This window comes from Phyllostomus discolor, chromosome 2, assembly GCF_004126475.2.
Source record: "Phyllostomus discolor isolate MPI-MPIP mPhyDis1 chromosome 2, mPhyDis1.pri.v3, whole genome shotgun sequence".
NCBI classification, from domain to species: domain Eukaryota; kingdom Metazoa; phylum Chordata; class Mammalia; order Chiroptera; family Phyllostomidae; genus Phyllostomus; species Phyllostomus discolor.
This window is the reverse complement of record NC_040904.2, coordinates 162,836,110-162,857,979: the sequence shown is the minus strand read 5'-3', so window position 1 is coordinate 162,857,979 and position 21,870 is coordinate 162,836,110. Positions and strand designations below refer to the sequence as shown.

At 43.6% G+C, this 21,870-nt stretch overlaps 1 protein-coding gene across 1 annotated transcript; it reads left to right on the top strand.

Moving 5' to 3' along the window:
* Nucleotides 1-321: 321 nt before the first annotated feature.
* Nucleotides 322-20,366, top strand: COPZ1 (COPI coat complex subunit zeta 1). Its single transcript, XM_028531847.2, has 9 exons — nt 322-427; nt 10,677-10,745; nt 12,529-12,610; nt 13,223-13,314; nt 14,716-14,771; nt 16,309-16,386; nt 16,555-16,606; nt 17,861-17,899; nt 18,965-20,366. Exons 1-9 carry the CDS (start codon nt 410-412, stop codon nt 19,010-19,012), a joined length of 534 nt encoding a protein of 177 aa, XP_028387648.1. The 5' UTR covers nt 322-409; the 3' UTR covers nt 19,013-20,366.
* The last annotated feature ends 1,504 nt before the right edge of the window (nt 20,367-21,870 follow it).

Sequence of the window (21,870 nt, the reverse complement as noted above, 5' to 3'; positions counted from 1 at the left end):
CCAATCTTAAGGGCTAAAGAGACATAGCGCCCCCAAAAGGGAAAGCGTATTAAAGCAGCTAAATCAGGCGGACTATATCACGTGCTCTCCTCCCTGCCAATTGAAAATTAGTGTTCGCTTCCTCGGTTCCCCATGGAAACAGCCTCCTCCCACGGACCCTCCCGCCCCGTTCCGTAAGAGGTTTTACGATTTTATTGAGTGTTTAAACTGACAATCAAATACCTGAGCCTTATGGCTGGACAGTTTGCTTCCGGCTAAGCAAACTAGTGCACTGATTGGACAATATAGCAACAGCTGGCATCCACTAGTCCAATAATCACCATCCAGAGCGCGGTCTAATGAGAACGTAGAACCAATCAGCGGCAGCGTTGTTTTTGCGGCTCCACGTCGGCACCAACTGCGGGGCAAGATGGAGGCGCTGATTTTGGTAGGAGCCGGGGCCGCTGAGGTGCTGTGGTCTCCGGAGGGGCTGGGAGTCGGGGTTCAGCCTGACTGGGCCTGGGTAGAAAGGGGAATTCCAGGAAATCCTCGCGGACTGAGGGTTTGACTGGCCCTTGTAATAAGAGTGTGGCCTAGAGCAGGAGCTAAAGCCTCGGTTTAGAGTAGGAAGCTCTCCAGGGGAGAGGGCAGAGTGGGAGGGAAGTTGAAGGGAGCACTTGGAGTCCTTAGTACGCAAAGGATCATAGGCATACTGGCTTGGGGTCTTCCAGGTTCTCTCGATTCTAAGCATTGTAGATGATATCCTGATTTGAGTTTCCCCAAACCTCCAAATTCGCCCCAGATTTTAGGACTAGGATGCAGGTGGTGTTATCACAGGCTTCTCCTGTTGGTTGTCATAATTTGACACCCCACTAATAATTGCCACATTCTTTCGAAAACTACTTCTTTTTACTTCGGTTTCCTGTTAACTCATTTTATATACATAAGTCATGATAAAGAATCATCATTCCATCAAAGTTCTGGAAAGTCTGGTAGAGTTAGCATGGATTGTGAAATATTTATCTAGACTCCTTATTCTGCTCTCCTTTTTCCTACCCACTTAAACTTTAGGAATTCTTGTAGGATCTAACTCTCTCGTTGCTTATATGAGAATTTTGGTGGTAAAAGTGGTGTGTTAGCTTCCTTGCCCAGATGATCTTTTTTGCTTGTTCAAACAAATGAAGCATTTTTATCCCTTTTTAAAAAATAGACCAGAGAATAAAGTTCCTCACCTGTTTTGCAGTTTGGAGATGTTAACATAGACTGTGTGTAGGAATTTAGCTCCCAGCTCGTTCCTTAATTGAATTGAACTCTAGGCCTCTTTCTTGCCTTTTTCTGTCTTTCAGCTCTAATACATGTATGCATTCAAACCCTCATCTGGTAAAAGAGAATGACAGGTTTCAGTTTGTGTTTTTCAAAACAGCAAAGGTAGAGATAGTTCCTTTTCATCATATGGGTTGGTCAAGTGCAGGTAAAGCTTAAAATCTGAGTAGTTTTCTTATTTATTTTTTTTAAATTTAAGTAGTTTTTAACAAGGCATTTTCTGTCCCAAGCAGTTAAGTAATATTAACTAGTTAACAGATTGGAATAAGTTCTAGGGGATTAGTTTCTTTGGAAGTTTTAGAAATATTTAGACTTCCCTACATCTATAGAAGGGAGCCTGCTTACAGGTAACGGAGTGAGGGAGAGGATACTTTGGGAAGCTGTGTATCGTGGTGAGTTGAGGGGCTTATATGTAAAGTCTCTCTCTCTTGCATTTTCTCTTACCTCGGCTATCTATCTCTGCTTCCTCAGTGCAGTGTATTTCAACCTGCTTCTCTCTTATATCCATTTTAATCTGTACCTAAGATGCCACATTCACAGATCCCTGCTAACCCGGTCAGGTACTTCACTCCTTTGCTATAAAAACTATACTGATTCTTTGTCATGATGAATCTGTGTCGTGGGGTTAGGGGAAACTAAGGTATAGGGAAAAGGACTTGCTCAAGGAAGTACATTGTCAAAATTAGATTAGACTTTTATTCTTAATCCCAGACTAATTCTCTCTCATGTTACCTCATTATCACCTTCTACTTCTTCAATATAGAAAGTTGGACTTTGCCCTGGCTGGCATAGCTCAGTGGATTGAGCTCGGTCTGTGAATCAAAGTGTCGCAGGTTTGATTCCCAGTCAGGGCACATGCCTGGGTTGCAGGCCATGGCCCCCAGCAACCGCACTTTGATCTTTGTCTCTCTCTCTCTTTCTCCCTCCCTTCCCTCTCTAAAAAATAAATAAATAAAATCTTAAAAAAAAAAGTTGTACTTTGACTAGCAGTTTTATAAAGCTTTTATTGAAGACAAAGTACCAACAGGTTCAATTCTTGTGCTGATCTCCAGAGTTCTCACAATATTAAACTAGTATTTTCATTTGTCTCATCTGTGTCAGCTCTTTCCAACTTTTATTTTTCTCTTTACAATTTCAATATATTTTAGGCTCCCATTAAGAATTTATATACCTTTCTCACAATTCTAGCCCTTCTCAGCTGGAGTTCAGGAGAAAAACTAATCCCTAATGACCTAAGGTATTCATTGCACATAATGAACCAACTTCCCTGTATCCACAATGGCACTGGTTTTGTACCATCCTTTGGAAAAGTGAGAAAACAGTCCCATAAAAAAATTTCAACATTCAGTGGTTCAGATGAGGAACTCTAGTTCAGAATTAAGGAATCATAGGTTTTTCATTTTCACTACCTTCACATACTGGCTTACAAAATTTAGCTCCAATTCAAAATCATCCTTCCTCACTGATTTTTTTACTCTCTTCCCCTTGTTTTGTCTTCAGGAGCATCTCTGGATTCTTAGGTCACCATCTCCATTATGAAAAATGTGAAGAATCCTTGGAGCTTACTTTCGCTCTCTATTGAACTAAAGAGTTAACTGTAACTGGATAGAATTTAACAAGCTACTCCTTAAAAAGGGAGATAATTCTAAAGTTCCTTTAGGCTTCCTCCTTTCATAGTTTAATTACCTGATTTGGCTGGACCTCTGGGGAAATCTGATCAAAGCATATTCAGTTCTCATGTCTGCAAGGTGCATAGACATAGCATATTGAGAAGAAGGGCAGGGTGAACTAGAGGAGCTCAAGAAGAACCATCAGTTGAAATTTGATCTGATTATGGGTATATCTAAATACGAGTAGGTTCCCTTCATTTAAGGATTTTACAGTGGGTCACATTTCTTTATTGAATTAAGTAGTTTAGCTCTCAAGCACATTTGTCTAAACTTTCTCAGGTCTTTTTGTAGTCCCTAAGGAAAGAGATTCCTTCTGTTCCCAGTACTTAATAATGATGCTCCTAGGATGCATCTTTGGATTTAGCTTCCTCTCTCTTGCTGTTGTCTGCTGTATATACCTTCCTTGTGAATGGAGAGAGAGCTCTGCAAGTCACCATCCTCCATTAATCTTTTTTAAATTGGTTTTTACTTTTTTTTTAATCCTTATCCAAGGACATTTTTTATTTTGGAGAGAGAGAGGAAGGGAGAGAGAAACATTGATGTGAGAAAAGCATTGATTAGCAGCCTTTGCACTCACCCAGACCAGGGATCATGTATGCCCAGACTGGGGATGAACCTGCAACTCAGACAGGTGCCCTGACTGGGAATCGAACCCATAGCCTTTTGATTATTAGGTAACACTCCAACCACTGAGCCACATTGGCCAGGGCTAATTGATTTTTTAGAGAGAGAGAAAAACATCATCGGTTCCACTTATGCATTCATTGGTTGCTTCTTGTATGTGTGTTGACTAGAAATCGAACCTGCAACTGTGGCTTACTGGGATGACGCTGCAACCAACTGAGCTACCTGGCCGGGACAATAACCTGTGGAATCTTAAAGATAATGGCTTATCCCCTTCCTCCCTTAGTTTACCTTTTTTTCCAAAGCTGAATTACTTTAGCAGTCTAGATCCTTAAATCTTCCCACATAGATTTCATGTTTCCTAATCTCTGTATTCACTTTTAGAGTGCTTTTCTAGTGCTTTATGGACCACACTTTTTATTTGTATCCTTTCTTTCCCCTTCATAACATTTTTATCCTAAAAAAAAAAATTCTTACTAAGCCTCATTCAAACATCAGAGCATCCAACGTGCACAAGAGTATGCATATAGAGAGAGAGGAGGAAACTATGCAGAATACGTCAATGACTCTTAAAGGTTGATACTGCTCTGTGGGTTTAGCTTCCTGAATTATCTTAATGGGGCTTTTGTTAAATTCCTTTGGCGCTAACAGTAGAGGTACTTGGCCTAAATGCCCCCTCCTCCTGCTCTGGGCAAAGGTATCAATTACATTAAGCCCCAAAAGCACTCCCATCTCATTCCTGGCAGTCCCCTGTGCCCCTCTTCCAGCTGCGTCCTTGCTGGTGCCTGGCCCCCCCATTTCGTTAGGAGAAGCAATCTCCTTGTTCCTGCACTGTGGAGATATATTTCTCAGCTAGGGCGCAAGCAGTGCCAGCACTGCCCCCGGTGAGGTCCTTGGCAGCCATAAAAATTTTTATTGTGATTATGTTGGTGTCGGGGTGTCCATCTGGGTTATTGCACACCTAGTTTAATTGATTGAAGTTTAATTTATTGACACTTCAAATTAAATGATCAGAATAAACTGTGCTGCTACTCTGGCCGGCTTGTTTTAATGGTTGATTGCTGGAAGCAGACCTTGGCTTGAACTAAAACCCCTAAAGAGCAATTGACGCTGCTTCTAACTCTCCCCATGTCTTGCCCTCCAAGAAGACCTCGTTATAGATTTCCGACGTATTTATATATATTTTTCCCTCTCCTTCACAGTGGTGGGAAAGAGTTGGTCCCTGGCAAGGTATAAATTATATCAAAGGTCTAGGGGAGCTGTCACATGGTCAAAAGAGGAGGAGGAGCCTCCACATGAAGAAAGCCAAACCCTTGAGAAGCCAGGTCTTCCCTGGCAGGTAGAGGATGAATGTAATATCCAAATACTTGAGGGAGCATAGTGACAGATTTAGGATCTTTTTCATCTAGATACTTGCTACTGTTCTTTACTCCATCGATATGACTTGGTTAGATAGGATATTGACAAACTAGTTATGGAAAGGGGAACTAAGGAAGCAAATAAAGGATAGAACAAGAATAAAGAATCAGTGCCTAACTACCTATTTATGCTAGAGTAATTTCGAAGATGTAGGCACAGTGCCCATGGGCAGCCAATGAAGATGGTTTGGGAGGTTAAGTCCATGAACATTTAAAGATGTCCCTACTGGTAAGGGCCCACCCACATTCTGCATCTCCTGATTCTGCACTGAGTAGGCTTTCGATTTCCTAGTCTTTCGATTTCCTAGTCTGTGTCATCTCTTCTGGTATTTGACCACCCCATCTCTTCAGGAAATCTTAACTGTTGTATAACCTGAATCTTAAATGCTGCAGATGAAGAATTGCAGATTAGTTCTTATTTGGCTTTTTAATTTTCCCACTATCGAGGTAAATAATCCCCATTCACAGCCAGTTGGCTTGTCTACTAATTTTTTCCTTCTTTTCTCTTATTTGTGTAGTTTTTAGAGGGAGACTGAAACTAGGGGAGAGGCTAGCAATTCTGCCTCAAAGGTGAATTTGGGGAGCAAAGAGATTGAAAGATAAACACAGAGGCTATCAATTCAGTCTTTTAAAGACTGTTTTTTTTTGTTTGTTTTCAGGAGCAGATATGGGGGGAGAGGGGAGTTGGGAGTAAATTAGGATACAGATCATGACCAAGGACTCATCAGAAATTGATCTGTCCCCATTTGATTTTTCCCTTTGCTGAGTGATATTTAAATGAGGGCTCCTGAATTACCAAACTGGGGAGGCAGAATGTTCTAATGTTGCTCCCAAGCCTCAGGTGGAGAGTACTTTGATTTCTGCTTGTTCAATTAATTTCTCTTCCCAGTAAGTGCTGCTTGCTTTGTCCCACATTTCTGTAATCATTTCACTTCTATAATAGTTGAAGAATTAGGGGCTCTGTGACCTCTGGGCATAAAATTCTTTAGCACGCTGGCTTTCTGAATTTTAATAAAGGACCTCAGACTTGCATTCCTGAGGAGCTAGGGGCTTGGTTATCTTTGTCCTGCCTGTCTCACAGCCACCAAATTTAGTCATTGAAAGCTGGAGGGGTGTGGTGCTGACCTTTTCTCCCCCTGTCGGCTATGTTAGTTTTCTTAGTCATATTTATTAATTTATGAAGGCCACACACACACACACACACATACACGCACGCACATTTATTGAAGTCATTACTTGGTGCCAGGCAGAGAAAAGGGGTGACTTACAAAAGTATCGCTCATTTCTCCTTTTTCATTTCCTCCCCATACCATCTTATTATCTTCAGAATGTCATTTAATTCTAAACCTAGGTTGATGAACTTCAAATAACAATTTGTGAATGTGTCTTTTTCTGGTTAACAAGGTCCATAAATTTCTTAAGCTTTCAAAGGGGTCTGCTGTACTTTAAAAAAGGTATTAACATAAACTGATCTAGCTCAGGCCTCATTTCTCCAGTGATGAAGCTTAGTCCTAGAGAAAGGTAGAACTTGAGGTAATGGCTGATCCAGACTATAACATCAGGATTATTTAGGAGTTTAGAGACATTTTCTCCCGTAGTGTCAGAATTCTTGGTGATTATGCATTCATGTTTTGTATCTATGTCAGAAAGGAAGATTACTTCTAGGTATCTCTTCTGCTCTCAGTTCTTCCTTGCCAAGATGTGTTTGGTTTCCTCTGTATAACCAATATTTGGTCTCATGTCATCCAGTTCGGTGGTACCTGTGGCTCCTATTCTTTCCTGAGCTGTGCTTCTTGAACCTAAGGAAACCCCTGGATATCATGTGAAAACAGCTTTCCCTGTCGAAGTGTTTACCTGATTCTTTTCTTTCCATCTGAAGCCCCTAGACTTCTGGCTGGCAAATTGGAGCCCTCAACCCCAAAGGAGCTTTTCATTTTTAAGAAGTTGGCACAGAATGAGGGAGCAAATACCTGCCTAGGTCTTAAAGAGCAGGGATTATTATCTAGGAATTTCTAGTTTTTACTGTCTTGGCTTTATTTTATCAATAGGGTTGAAGGAAGAGCATCTTGTTTCTAGTTGATCAAGTCTATTGCCAAGCCATGGTACTACCCTTTCACCATGACCATAAAGATTTTTAAGTGGGAAATAAAGAACTTTCTAGGAATCTCAACCAGATTCTTACTTGTGCCCTTTGCAGCTCCGCAGATAGCATCCTTTGACTCCACGAAGCCTTGTTGGTCCCTCTCCTCCAAATGAATCAAATGAAGTTATTAGTCATAGCCCCCAAATATTCTGTCTACCTGCACCAAACACTCCTTCAGTCCCCTTTTGATGGCATATCATGATCTTATTCCAAAGTATTCTGTTACTATATACTTATACATTGTGAACACACTTAATTTAGTGCTTTTTTAGAGCCCATGTCTCCTAGTTTGGCTTACAAGACACACAAATAGAGAGCTTTTATCCAGAGCTGCCAGCTGCCTTTTTAATACTTCGGCTAGTGACTATAATCCTTAGGAAGCTGCAGGTCATCTGAAGGCCCACAGGGGGCAGCAGTAGGAATGGCTCTTCCTCTCTGGTCCTCTGCTGGGGAAGGGGATACTGGGAGATTTTTTTATTTTTTTTTCCCACCAGGCTTCAGCATCTCCTGGTTGAGATCAAAGACTTCTTTGCAGCAGACTATTTCTTGTTCAGCGTTGTTTCAGCTCTCTTTAGGAGTTCAGTCTTGGTTTTTCTTGATAATAAAAATGTACATGAAAATCTATCTGAGCCACGCAACCTCCCACAAACTAATCTGCCTACACATTTCCAGGCACCATTAGCATTTGAGGTGAAGTTCTGTTATACACTCAGGCTGTGGCTCTGAAAGTCAGTGCATCACAGAACTTTGTCTCGAAAGCTTTCTAGCAGCTACCCATTTGGGAGTGGGAGGGAAGATGAGACCTTTTAAATCCCTTGAACACATCCCTAAGCTTGTAGGGTCTTTCTCAATAACCAGCATTTTAATGTGTTAGCAGGTCAAGCCTAGTCCATTGTCCAAGAAGCCCATTTCTCAATAGCTGGGAGTTACTTATAAACGTGCCCTTTGCAAAACTTAAAAATGAAATTACATTATCAGTAATGGCTTTGGAGCCTTTAAACTGGCTGGTTTTATGGTGAGAGGAATTTCTGACCCTCCCCACTCCTGAGAGGTAAAGGCCCCAGGCTGAAGTGGAACCAACTGCAGTCAGGAGGTGGCAGGAGAAGTAAAGGAGAAGCTGCTGGCTCCACTTGTAGCAGAATAGAGAACTAAAACAGCATTCAACCTCTTGCCTAATTCTCAGCTTTGTTTAATGTAGCTATTCTTTTGGAATTTGAAATAAACAGCCTTTTGTCTAGTGCCTCCTTACCCCTTTCAGAGCCATAATAAGATTTATTACAAGCCTTGCCTTCCTTTGCCTGTCTTTTACCCTTCCCAGGAAGATCCAGTATTTTTATTTTGGAAGTTTCCTTGATAACATCTAAAAATCTAGTGAAAATAGCCAGGAACAGAACCCAGAAATCTGTTTCTCTTTTTTGCCACCTGTTTTAGGCACTCACACATTGTTGGCCACAAAGGACATTGTTTGACTCTCCTAATTGGCACATAGCCAGAATGGTTTTTCTTTGGGATCCCATTCTTTCTAGGTATGCCAGACTCTATGACTGCAAGAACTAGTTACCTATGCCAGCTCAATGCCCAGTTTAAACTATTAGGTAGCTCTCTAAGTTTGCTGTGAATGTGGATAGAGGAACAGAGCCAAAGGTTTCCAGGGAAAAGATTGTGGGAAAAAATATTATGTATTTTCTTCTCTGTGGACTTTTTTTTCTCTGTTAAGGAAACTCTTTCCCATTGGGATCTCTCTTTTGGAGAATTGAGGATCCACGTTGCTATAGAACTGGGCCTATTTTATGGGAAGATCTTTCTATGGGGATTTAGGAGTTAGAAAAACTGCTTTTATTTGTGACCTATTAGGTGAGAATCCAGAGACTTCCCTCTGCTAGACATAGAGTTCTTTGAGAGAGGAATTGGTCATGCTTTGTTTATTCCAGAGAGTAATATATAGGGTGGGCATCTCTAAGGAGTGTTTATCAGAGGAGAGATAAGTTGGTAGTAATATCACCCAAAATGGCCATACTGGATAATCTACCTATATGTGGAAGTCTAATTATAAGAGGGTCTCCTAGGTATATACTACATCAAAACATTTTTACTTTATTCTGAAACTTTAGTCTCATAATCATTCAACAAATATTGAGAGAGTTTAGTATGGTTAGGCATTGCTCTGGACACTTGGGGTAAATCAATGAACAAAATATAAAAATTACTCTCCTTAAGAATTCAAGTGAAGAAAGCTTACATTCTTCACCTTGTTGTCAAAAGACTGGGTTTCCTCTACTCTAGTTCTTAACTCCCTGAGCTAGGATTGGTTCTTCACATGGAACCATAAACCTTCTGGAGCCTCATGGGACAATTTACTTTTACAGACACTGAAGTTTCTGGATCCTTGGGAATGATTGTTTTTTCTTCACTCTTGGGTGTTTATTAAACATAGGCTTGGAGAGTATATTCGGCTCCTGTGAGGACTGTGGGTTTCCTAAGCCAGGAAGGGGGGGGGGGGTAGCAAAGCAATAGCCTTGTGCTATATAGCACAGGGAAGGGATATCAATGGGTAAAGTAATATTGATTAGAAAGTCAATGTGAGCCTGTGAATACCTATACACATACCACTGCCTCCCCTTCCTTCTTCTGGTTAGCTGGTTCCATAGAAGTCGAAGGAATAGAGGAGCTTTTTGCAAAGTGATAATGCTTTTTAGTTATTTGAGTTTGTGTGCAACAATTAAGGCAGAAACTGTGATTCCTCTATGAGAGTCAGTGTTCTCAAAGTTTGATTCTTGGTAGTGAAGAAGCAACCCCCCCACCCACCTCTTTATCTCCAGGCCCCAGAGTGTTTCTTAAATGGATCCTTTTCTCATTGCTTCTTAGCTTCCCCAAAATTCAGATTGCTTTTTGTCCTGGCAAGTTAAATGGTGGTAGTTGGGATGTAGCAGAGGAATTGGGATCATAGGGGAAGTTTTGGGAGATGGGTGTCTCACTGGGCTCCATTCAGAACTGGTGTGTGTTTGCATGCACACACATGCACTGATATTTCCCTCTGTGTGTGTGGGTGGTTTAGGGAAGGCTTGCTTTATGCCTCTGCATTGCTACTGCATTGGGACTGCAGAAACTTCCAACTACATTAGGGCATTCAGCCCTGTTTTCAAGTATCCTTGTGCAGTGGCTATTAATCTGGTCATATTCCATACTCACCTATGCATGGGAGACCAGTGAGGGAGAATAATTTGGAAATAACTGTAGCATGATATTTGGAAATAAAAGCATGACCTACCTTGATTAAGCACTTTGTGGGTCTGGCCCAGAGAAACGTTATCTGATGCTGCTTTGGAGTCCTTTGTTAAAACGCCCCTCCCTCAATTCATTTCATTCACCATTTAGCCATTCTCAGTAGGAAATGTCAGTATCTAACCATGTTGGGATAGCGGATACACAGAGGCACCTCAGTGGGACTAGGAGAAAGTATTTAGTTTGCCAGTGGTGGCAGGAGCCTTCGGGACTGAAGGTGTGTTCATATCTCTTCAGGAACCCTCCCTGTATACTGTCAAAGCCATCCTGATTCTGGACAATGATGGAGATCGACTTTTTGCCAAGGTGAGATTCCCTTTCAAACTAGTTTAGAAGCAAGACAAAGACTTACTCTGAGATCTGAATAGTGGGACTGGTCCTGTTAACTCATATTCCTTGATACTGTAATTATAAGAATTCTTCCATCTTGTCCATGCCTACTCCAGATTGAACTTAAACTGCTTTTGTCTTTTAGTTTCCCTCCTTCTCTCCTTGCTGTCCTCAGACTTTGATCTCCTTTGTTTCCAGCATTAGAACAGAGAAGAACTTGGGAACCTTGGTTTCTGAACAAAGCAGTGTCTAGATATGAGATACAGCCTGGTCATGCCCATCACTCCTGTCTCTTTCCCTTCTACCTTGTTACCTGTTTGGGTTTTTCCAGGGAAATTTCTCACAGTTCCAGGGTTCTGACTGGAGGCCTGCAGTTACTACCAAACTTGTTACCTACTGGTTTTCCCAGTATGATGTTTCTAACTTTGGATCTATTTAAAAAGAAGAGAAAGGACACCCCTCTGTTCTCCCTCTGTATTCTCCCCCTCCTGTAGAAATTTTTTCTGTCCCTTGTGTGTTAACTCCGGGCGAGCGTAGCATAAATCAATCAGCAGGTAGAGATTAGTTTAGAATTCACCAGCTGTTCCTTCCTGTAATTGGATGTAACTATGCAGGACACCTTTTGAAACAGTTATCCAGTTACTAAATGCCAGACCTGTCATAGGTCTTCAGCTGACTGCAACGGATTAGCCCCTAAAGAGCAGAGCGATTTAGCAGCCTCTTTTTCCACTCCCTTACCAGGGAGAGGTTGGGAGTGGGCTCAGTAATCTGCTAGATTGCCTCCTGCTTCTTTCAGTTTGCAGAAAAGAAAACTAAGCTATGAGACAGGATAAGGTAGGGTTTGCCTTTCTTTAGAGGAGATTTTTGTAGCCTTTCTTAATTCCTCAGCTTCATACAGTGAATGAGGGTCTACAAGAAGTGTTCTGTGCTAGCCCTGGCTGGCGTAGCTCAAGGGATTGAGCGCGGGCTGTGAACCAAAGTGTCGCAGGTTCGATTCCCAATCAGGGCACATGCCTGGGTTGCAGGCCATGACCCCCAGCAACCGCACATTGATGTTTCTCTCTCTCTCTCTTTCTCCCTCCCCTCTCTAAAAATAAATAAATAAAACCTTAAAAAAAAAAGAAGTGTTCTGTGCTTCTACTGCCTTTGTGTTCTGTAGCACTACTCCTTGACATGGGGTTGCTTGTCAATGAATAGAAACACTCAATGAGAGTGGTCTCAGAATTGCTCTCCTAGAATAGAGACAAGGGTAGAACCTCATCATAGGATTGTAAGCCTCTGCTCTTACAGTCATAGAAATGTGAGGTGGGGTTGCTTAGAGCTGGGTCCTTAAAAATTGTTGTTTTTTAAAAATGTAGTTTTAAAATTTATTTTTAGAGAGAGGGAGAGAAACATCAGTATGTAGTTGCCTCTCACCCACCCCCACCACCCCTGCGCACTGGGGACTTGGCCTGCAACCCAGCCATGTGCCCTGACTGGGAATTGAACCAGCAACCGTTTGGTTCATAGACCTGTGCTCAGTCCACTGAACCACAGCAGCCAGGACCTTAAAAATTATTTTTGTATTTAGTTACTTCTTGCCCATTCCTTACCTCTGTAGTTTTTCTTCTTCATATCAACATTTCTCCCTCACCCCATGCCTTGGAAGAGAGAAATCCAAAATCCAGAGCAAAGCATTTTAATGTTTTGAGCAAAAGTCACTAATCATTCTGAGCTCTGAGCTTTAATGACCCAACCCTTCTCCTTTCCCTCTGACCAGTACTATGACGACACCTACCCCAGTGTAAAGGAGCAAAAGGCCTTTGAGAAGAACATTTTCAACAAGACCCATCGGACCGACAGTAGGTCATTTTCTTTTCACTATTCTCTGTGTTAGGGAGAACATGGTGGGAAGAGGGTGGCAGCAGGACTGCAGAGAAAGGATAAAATGACTCTCCCTCCTTTTTCTCTTTTTTTCCTCCTCCCCTCATATAATAAACTCTTCAGAAATGTAATGGGGAGGTGAGTGTACCTCACGCGGGAATACCGTGCTGGAAGGTTGGCTGTTAGCTACCTGTCTAGTCCCTGGATTTATGAGCCTCACTTGACAAATTTAACTGCAGCTCTGCTTATTGTACCGCATCCATTAGGGCAGGTAAATGGAAGTCTGTAAAGGTGACCGCTCTGCATTTTCACCTCCGAAGGATCCACTAGTATCCTGTGTCTTATACAAGGAGGGAAATGAGGGTAGTTGGGGGGAGGGTGGTTAGAGGAGAAGATACATTTATACTTCCCCAAGTTTATACTTACCTTCTGCTACCACCTGAAAATAAAAAGCCGTTCAACTTCAATCTTTGGGGGTCATTTGACCTATATTATCTTAGCCCAAAACAGCTGTATACCAGGAGTTTGTGGTAACTCTGTGTCCTACTTATCTCAGGCCACCCATTGTTTCCACCTTTTTTTCCCCTCAGGTGAAATTGCCCTTTTGGAAGGCCTAACGGTAGTATACAAAAGCAGTATCGATCTCTATTTCTATGTGATTGGCAGCTCCTATGAAAATGAGGTAAGAATCCCCACTCTTCTTTGCTGTCCCTGATTGCACTTCCTAAATCACAAGCATTACATAGTTAGAGGTTCTGGGTCTTAAGGAGTACCACATCCCTCTGGCTTCTGACTGAGCTAATGAAGTTGACAGATTCCTGCTGGCCACACAAAAATAACCTAACAAATGAATCAACCTAGAATAGAAGTTTTCCCAGATCTTTATTTATCTCCATATAGGAGACACCACATGTGTGTGGTTTTTTAAAAAATTTATTTATTGATTTTGGGGGGCAGGAGGGAAGGTTGAGAGAAAAACATTGATTTGCTGTTCTACTTACTTATGTGTTCACTGGTTGCTTTTTGTATGTGCCCTGACCAGTGATTGAACCGGCAACCTTAACATATCAGGACAATGCTCTACAACTGAGCTACCTGGCCAGGGCATACCACATGTGTTTGAATGCATAGTAATGTACCATATCAATGGCCTTCCCTCGGTAGTATGTTTTAAGATGGATTTCTGAGGTATGGTCAGGATTGGGGGATGCTTGCTCCTGCTATGAAGGTTCCACACCTGACTGAGTTTGGGTCAGTTAGCCAACATTCTGGGTCATGTTGCCAGCCATACATTCTGAATGGGTCTAGTCCTTGAGACTTGAGAGTTGTACACTTGAGATTGGATGCAGTCCTAACCTGCGTGCTCTGCACAGGAAAAGCTATTTATCTGAGGTAGCAAGTTCTAGGAAGGAGAGTAGGTAAGTAGAAATAAGCCCTCACATAATTTGAGGCAAAAGTAAAAGTTTGAGAGAATCAACTCTTACTGAGCTCTTATTGCTGTAAGTACTTTGTAAAGCTCATTGTCATTTAAATCATACAACACTTATGTGAGTTATAGGCATTGGTGTCCTTGTTTTGTGGATGGGGAGCCATATGAAATTACTAGTATTTAACCACTGTTGAACTACAAAAGTGGCAGTTTCATGTGGTTCAACCTAATTTTCCCAGGGTTACACATCTAGAAAATGGCTCAGCTGGGATTTAAGCCCAGATCTGTCTGACTCTAAAGCCCATGCTCTTTTTACTAACTCTCTGACCTCAGCTAGTGCTTGGTTAATGATTTCTCTATCTAAGACATCAGGTAGCACATATAGTCAGTAAATACATGTAGAGGACTATGACAGGGAAGTTCTGTTTGAACAGTCTGGTCAAAGAGAGACATCCAATGCGGAATCATGTGGCAGAATTTATTTCTCTAAGGAACCATGGGTCCCCTTTCTGTTTTGCTTTCACTTCTACCTTATGCTTTTGGACCTTTGTAAAAGCCTGTGTCTTTTGATGCTTAACGAATTAGAGGGTATTATTTTCAGGTAGCAGCTTTCAGGGTCTTGAACCTTTTCTCTCTGTTTCTGTCTCCCAACAGCTGATGCTCATGGCTGTTTTGAACTGCCTCTTTGACTCATTGAGCCAGATGCTGAGGTGAGCAGTCCATTCTTAACATCTGTTTAGGAGAGAAAGTCACTATTCTTCAGGCCCAGGGGTTTGTGGGGAAGCAGAGGCTCCAGGGAGCTGATTTAGCTTGAGAAGTTGGGCTTATTAGGAATAAGGAATTCATATTGATGGGGAGGACTGGATGGAGGGAAGAGTATGTCCCTCGGGAATAGTTCTCCTAAGAAAGGGGATTGGGAGGCAGCAGAATCTTCACCTTTGTGTCTACTCTATTCCCCATTAGCTCTGTCAGAGTTCTAAGCACCCTGAAAATGCTTTCCTGGACTTCATTCTTTATGTTAGAGAGAAGAAAGGGGTAAGCTTAGGGAATTGTCCTATTAAACATCAGTACCTTGGGAATGGAGAAAACACTCCTAATTTTTCACTTGTAGCTCTTAGTTTTTCCCTTCTGTAGAACAGAAAGAATGTGCCATTTACCCTCTCCTCCCCTTTCACCACTCCACCAGTCCTCTGCTCCTCATGTAGATGGGCAGTAGAAAAGGTATAAGATACTTTTCCTGAAAACATACAGGGCTCTGACCCTTGTTCCCCCACAGCATCTCCCCAGTGAACTCAGCACAGCCATCCATCTGGAGCAGAACAGCAGGCATTCTCAGCCCCACAGAATCAGCAGGGTGAATGGCTCAGATTTCCTCAGGAAGGGGATGATTTATTTCTTAGCCAGGTGAATGAATAGACTTCATTTCGGCTAATCTAGTGAAAGAGTCAAACTGACGGATGTGACTGGCCACAAACACCAACCACCAGATCTGAGGCTGGTGGAAGTTGGCCCTGACTGTTCCCAGCCCCCTTGTTGGGCTTCTTTTCAACACCTGAACAGAGCTGGTTAGGGAGGGGGGGCAGGGGAAGGCTTAGGAGGTTTGTCAGTCAGAGCTCAGGTGCAAGTGGAATTTGTACTCAACCCCTCCCCACCTCCTGCCACCTCCAGATTGAGTTTTACCTTTGTTTATTTCCTTTTTTCCACCCATTGATGTCAGCATTTATGAGAAATGTCATGAGCAGCATCATGGTAGGTAGGGAAGAAACAACAGCTCTGGATAACCAACCCCTGAGAACTTAACTGTATTTTTTGAATCTCTTTCCTGACATCCCTGATCCTTTCTCAGCAAACAGAAGTAGGAAGGTGTTTACAGTGGATTAGCTAAAAAGGAATTAATTACCTTATTTACTTTATTAAAAAAGATTTTATTTATTTATTTATTTTTAGAGAGGGAAGGGAAAAAGAAAGAAAGGGAAACTTCACCATGTGGTTATTTCTCATGTGCCCCCTACTGGGGACCCGGCCTGAAACGTAGGCATGTGCCCTAGACTGGGAATTGAACTGGTGACCCTTTGGTTCACAGGCCAGTACTCATCCACTGAGCCACACCAGCCAGGGCACCTTACTTACTTTTTTGTGTGGTTGGTGGAGACATTTATTGCTCTAGTGTAGGTTCCCAACTCAGACAATGTCCTAGGATTCCTTTCACACATGAGCTGTTTCTCCCCCAACCCCTTGGGGACTCAGGAAAAATGTAGAAAAGCGAGCGCTGCTGGAGAACATGGAGGGGCTCTTCCTGGCTGTGGATGAAATCGTAGATGGAGGGTGAGTTCTCTGATTTGCCTGGACCTCTCTGAATCTAGGGTGTGTGTTGGAGTGGGAGGTGGTAACTGCCCCTATCCTAAGGCAAGTGGACTGAGTGGCTAGAGTATCCCCACAGTAAGTTGGTTTTTCAGGAGGGAGCGACTCATGATCTCTTCCTTGTCTTTGTAGGGTGATCCTTGAGAGCGATCCCCAGCAAGTGGTACACCGGGTGGCATTAAGGGTAAGCAAGAGCGTTCGTTTATATCCCTCCATCTACTCACTCTCCAGGGTCAGACTTGCTGATTGTATCTAAGTGTCTGGTTTGTAAAATACATAAATCTTCTCCTTTTTCAAATTCTCATTGTCCCTAAGACAGAAGCAAAGGAACGTTATTTCTGCCCCTAAGCTAGTACCTAACACCTCGTACAGTCTTTGCATAGAGTATACATTTAATATGTACTTATCGAAGCAATGATGTAATAAAAGAAATTTTAATATTGCTGGTCCTAAAACTTTAGGAACTTGAAGTTGGCTTATTCTTCCTTTGTGGAAGAATAAGGAAGAATATTCTTCCACAAAGGAAGAATAAGCCAAGTGGACTGAGTGGCTAGAGTCCCAGAGCCACCCATCGAGTTGGATCACAATCATTTGAGACAGAGTAGTGTTTTCCTTGTGTTTTAAGGTCTTATAAAACTGAGGATAACACCTCTCCATTAGAAAGTACTTATCTGCTAGGATTTCAGTCCTCTTTGGTGCTAGTGATATCAGAAAGGGGCCTCTAAGTTAATCACAGAAGGCTCCAAATCTGTGGAGAGAGCCCACCAGCAAATTGTGGGGGTGCAGAGATGTCTGAGCAAAGGAAATCTCCCTATTCACAGAATGTCCCAGTTCTGACCTCCAAAGAGTGAAGGCTGACAGTGCTGGGTAATGGGAAATCTTCTCCCTTAACTGCCGTGGGCTCCATTTGCATAGTTTAATCTTCTCCTCTAACATATGTCTCTGTGTGGCAAGAGAGAGGGTCCTCCCCACCAACTCCCTCCTTCCCCTTCTCAGGCTGCTGTTGGCAGCAGTTTATTTCTTCAAATTAACATGCTTGTCGTTACCCATCAGGCCTTGCGGGACCCATTAAACTATCCCTGGCTCCCCCTCATCCTTTCCCTAGTGATATTGATATTCAGGGAAGGTCTTCTCTGACTAGGGAATCAGGTCCTCCTAAGTTGTGGATCACATAACCTGATGATTACTTGGAATGGAATAAATCTTTTACGTCCTCCTATCTAAAATAGAAGGTGGATGAAATGACCATTTTTGCTCACAGCCCCCTGGCCAAGTGTAATTATGGCTGTACTAGTTCTTAAAGTGACTGAGAGCTTGAGGCTATTTGCCCTTTGCTTCAGTTTAAAGGACCATCGCTTCTTTCTCTACTTCCAAACTTCAGTCAGGTCTTCCTCCAGCTTTCTCCCACACTGAATGCTTTTTTTTCTCTGTGCTATAGGGTGAAGATGTTCCCCTTACGGAGCAGACCGTGTCTCAGGTATGATTTTCTCCCTTCTTCCTAACCAGATGGAATGGGTCATTAAAGAGGCTAGAATAGCATTCTGCCCCAACCCACGAAGCCTGAATGAGACTAGAGACTGAAGACATTTCTTCCTTGGCTCCCTCTTATTCTAGAGAACTGGGACTCTTGCAGCCAAATGCCCTTACCCTACCCTAGCTCCCATTCCAGTTTCCTGTGAGCAGTGGCTGTCAGTCTTGGTGTGTACCCTTCAAACCCTCCCTTCCCGGTGCCCCATTCAGTGATTTATTCTCCAGCAGAGGCTTTGCTTTAAGCAGATGGTCTGTGTGTGTGCAACATGCGCACATGCACACACGTGCATGCACATGCACACACTACCTCATTATTCAAATGAGGGCTAAGCTGGAAATACATATTCTAAAATATGCAGGTTTTATAGATCCATCCTGCTACTTTGCAAATAGATTTGTTTGCCTGACTGGGGAGGAAGGGGAGATTCTGTTTTCTACCCACTTAGAATTCTCACTAAGCAGTTAATCTGGCCCTGGCTGGTGTGGCTCACTGAACCGAGCACCAGCCCATGGACAGAAAGGTTGCTGGCCCGGCTTGTCAGGGCTGATGCCTGGGTTGTGGGCCGGGTCCCTGGCTGGGGGCCTGCGAGAGGCAACCAATTGATGTTTCTCTCTCACGTCGATGTTTCTCTCCCTCTTTTTCTCTCTCTTTCCCCTCTCTAGATAGAAATAAAATCTTAAACCAAAAAAATGTCCATCTGGATGTGGTAACATACACACATCCCTTTTAACGTATGTCCAGTAATCCCCAGTTTTTTCTTTCTGCTCAGGCATATCTCTTCTCTCCTTGTCATCTCAAAGGATTTGAATTTTTTTGCAGTTTCCCAAACTGACAATCCTTCAGGGCTTTAGAGAGTTTTTTTCCATTCCTCTACCCTTGGGAATTTCCTATTTGCCATTCTTCTAAGGACAGAGAAGGCAAGTGAGGGGAAGGAAAAGCCCCAATCCCAATCCCCATCCTCATCCTACCCTCCAGCAACCAACCCCCTTAATGTTGCCCTTGTTTCTGCAGGTGCTGCAGTCAGCCAAAGAACAGATCAAGTGGTCACTCCTTCGGTGAAGACCCCACTGTTCCTGGCTCTTCATCCCCTGAAAAAATCCACATCTGCTGTGATTTCTCATCCAGTCCCCCAACTGATGCTCTCAGGGTCATCTCGGGGATCATAAGGGATCCTTACATCTCCATCCTGTCTGTGTTTGTCCCCCCAGACCCGTAGGTGCTTCCCATTCCTTCTCAGCTTTTTGAAGTTCTGGGAGTAAAGCTTCTAGCAGATTTGGATGCAGGGCAGGGGAAGCACTTCTTCCTTTCTAGACCTGGATTATGTTCCCTTCTCCTATCTTGCATATTTTCTTCTTAACTTCTGTGCCCTTTGCTGCAGCTACACTTAAAATCAAAGCAGGAGAAAGAATGTGCTGAGTATTTTTCTCCCCTTACCTTTACAGGGCCCTCACCCCACTAGTTCATATGTGCAGCAAGGGGAGGGCAAGAGAGAATTCTTTCCTGTAGAATGCATGGGGGTGGTGGTGAGGAGAGGTATATCTAGTCTTCAGCCACAGCCCCACTTACTGGCCTCAGTATTTTCTCCCTCCTCAGTGCCCCGTCCTTCAGCCTTGGAAAAAAGATTGGAACAGCTCATAGGCAGGGGACAGAGTGGAAGAAGCAGTAATTTAAACTTTATTGGATAGGGCTTATAAAATTCTGTATTTCAGTCACAGCTGCATTCTTTACCCTGATTCTGGATTATAGCTTCAAAAGTGCTGTGGTCTGTGAGTGGTCATGGTGGCAACGTACATCTCTTGGTCTGATACCTAAACTCTACCTTCACAGCCCTGGGATCTTTGCCCAACTTGTCCTCCCTGTGCCCTGGAGGAAAGCCAGTCCCTGAACTAAAACTCCATTCTAAGTCTTAGAAAGAAGAGTTTCTGCTCAGAACTAGGGAGGGGGTGGAATTTATGACTTGGGCTTCTGGGCCCTCTCAGTCCTTTTGCTCCCCCCACAAGCTTTTCACTTCTTTGCTTTGGATCTGTAATCTCTGCCGCTTAACCCTATCCTTTCTTTGTCTCCATCCAGGCAGTAGGTCTAGGCTCTTCCCCTCCCTAGGTCGCTGAGAGAGGTGCCTTTCTTCACAAAACCTTCGGGATCTGGATTTCCCCAGGAAGAAGGAGGATGGAATGCCTACTCTTGGGTCTAATCTTTCCCCTTGACCCAAACACTTTCCACAAAAATGTCTCAAAAAACCTTCCTGAAACTTCTGCCCCACCTACTAATGGCCAGTTCTCCATGACTGAAGTAGGGCGCATAACTGCGCATATCTGAGGGGGCATTTTTGTGTAAGAGATGAATGGAGTCAGGAAATAGCCTCCTTCATATACTTGCTCTGTGCAAAGAGGAATAAAAGATTTCTTTTTCCAAATTGCCTTTGTGTGATGTTTTTGTTCCTCTCTTTTTGGCAGCTGCTCCTATTCCTCTAGCATCCCCCTCACTCCCCATCTTATAATATTTCTTCCCTCTTACCTCAGAGACTCCCTAGCATTCTCCCCCACCACCACTGCCATCCCTAATTTACGGGCCTGTTTGCCTCCTTGGCATCTCTCAGTCCCTTTGCCTGGAAATTGGCGCCAGGGCTGGGGTGGGGATGGTATTTTCTCAGTGGGAGTCCCAGGGAACTGAGTTCTCCCCCACCACTCCCAAAGCCAGCTGCCTGCTCCCGCTTCAGCCATTAGTAACCCGGAGACGCGCACCTGCGTGGGGGCTCTCCTCCAGACCCTGCTCCCTTCCTGCACCTCCCACTCCTGCTCTGAAATGGCGCTGAGCGGGTTATTTATCGGAGCCAGTGCTGCTCCAGAAGGTCAGGACGGTGGTGTAAATAACCTCTTCTCACCATTTCCCCGTCCCTCCAGAGCCTGCTCCCTTCCCCCTCCTCCACCTTTATTCTCACAAATGAATGTGGCTGGGCTGGCGCGGAGCCTGGCCCTGCATCTTAATGGGGCGGTGAGCTCACAAGATGGATTTAGCTGGGGGTATTATGGTTGCCTTGGTGACAGGAGAATGCTTTGGTTTTCTTTCCCCTTCCTCTGCAGGATTTTAAGGAGGGGGAAGTGTGGGGAGCCCTCCTCTGCACTGCAGTTTGAAGGGTCTCCTCAGTCACCTCTACTGCTCATAAGATAGGCCTGCAAATCCAGGATTCAGCAAGAGAGACCGTATTTAGGGTCTGAGATAGGAAAGGATGAGGGGAAGAACGGAACCAGGGAAGAGCCTCTCCAGCATCAAGACATAAAACCTAGAGTCCAGTCTTGCCTGCTTTTCTGTAAGAAGCTGAACAACTGTGGGGCACCTATGCTCAGGATTGCCCTCAGATTAAAAAATAATAAAAAGAAGAAAGAAAGAAATATGCTTGGGTATACCATCCCTGCAGTCCTGTATTGAAAATTGGTATATAAGGGGGCTAGATGAGGGCTAGGTGTCTATCTTTGCCTGTTTGCATGGAGGAAAGCAGTGTCAAGCATTATCATCCTGATCTTCCTACTCATCACTCAGCATTGACCTTGGGCAGGAGGCATGTCACTGTGAGAATTGGGAGGTGCTGGTCATTGACGGTGTGGTCTATCTAGTTCTTAAATCTGAAATTCTCTGAGCTTACCTCTGCAGTCTGGCCTGGTTTGATCTTTTTCTGCCTTCTGGTACCTACTACAAATGAAACCGGTGCCCTGACCTACCCAGTATTCTGGCCAACAATTCAATGCTATGACAAACCGTCCCCAGCACTGACTGAAGCAGAGACTGGGGAGCAGATCTCTCTGGTCTCTGTCTAATTCTGGGCCTCAGTCTGTGTGTGAGTCCTTCCTTTTCCCCAGGGGATCCTGGGAAGCCCCTCCTCCCCTCACCCCCCTCCTCCTCTTTGGCTGGGAAAGTGACTG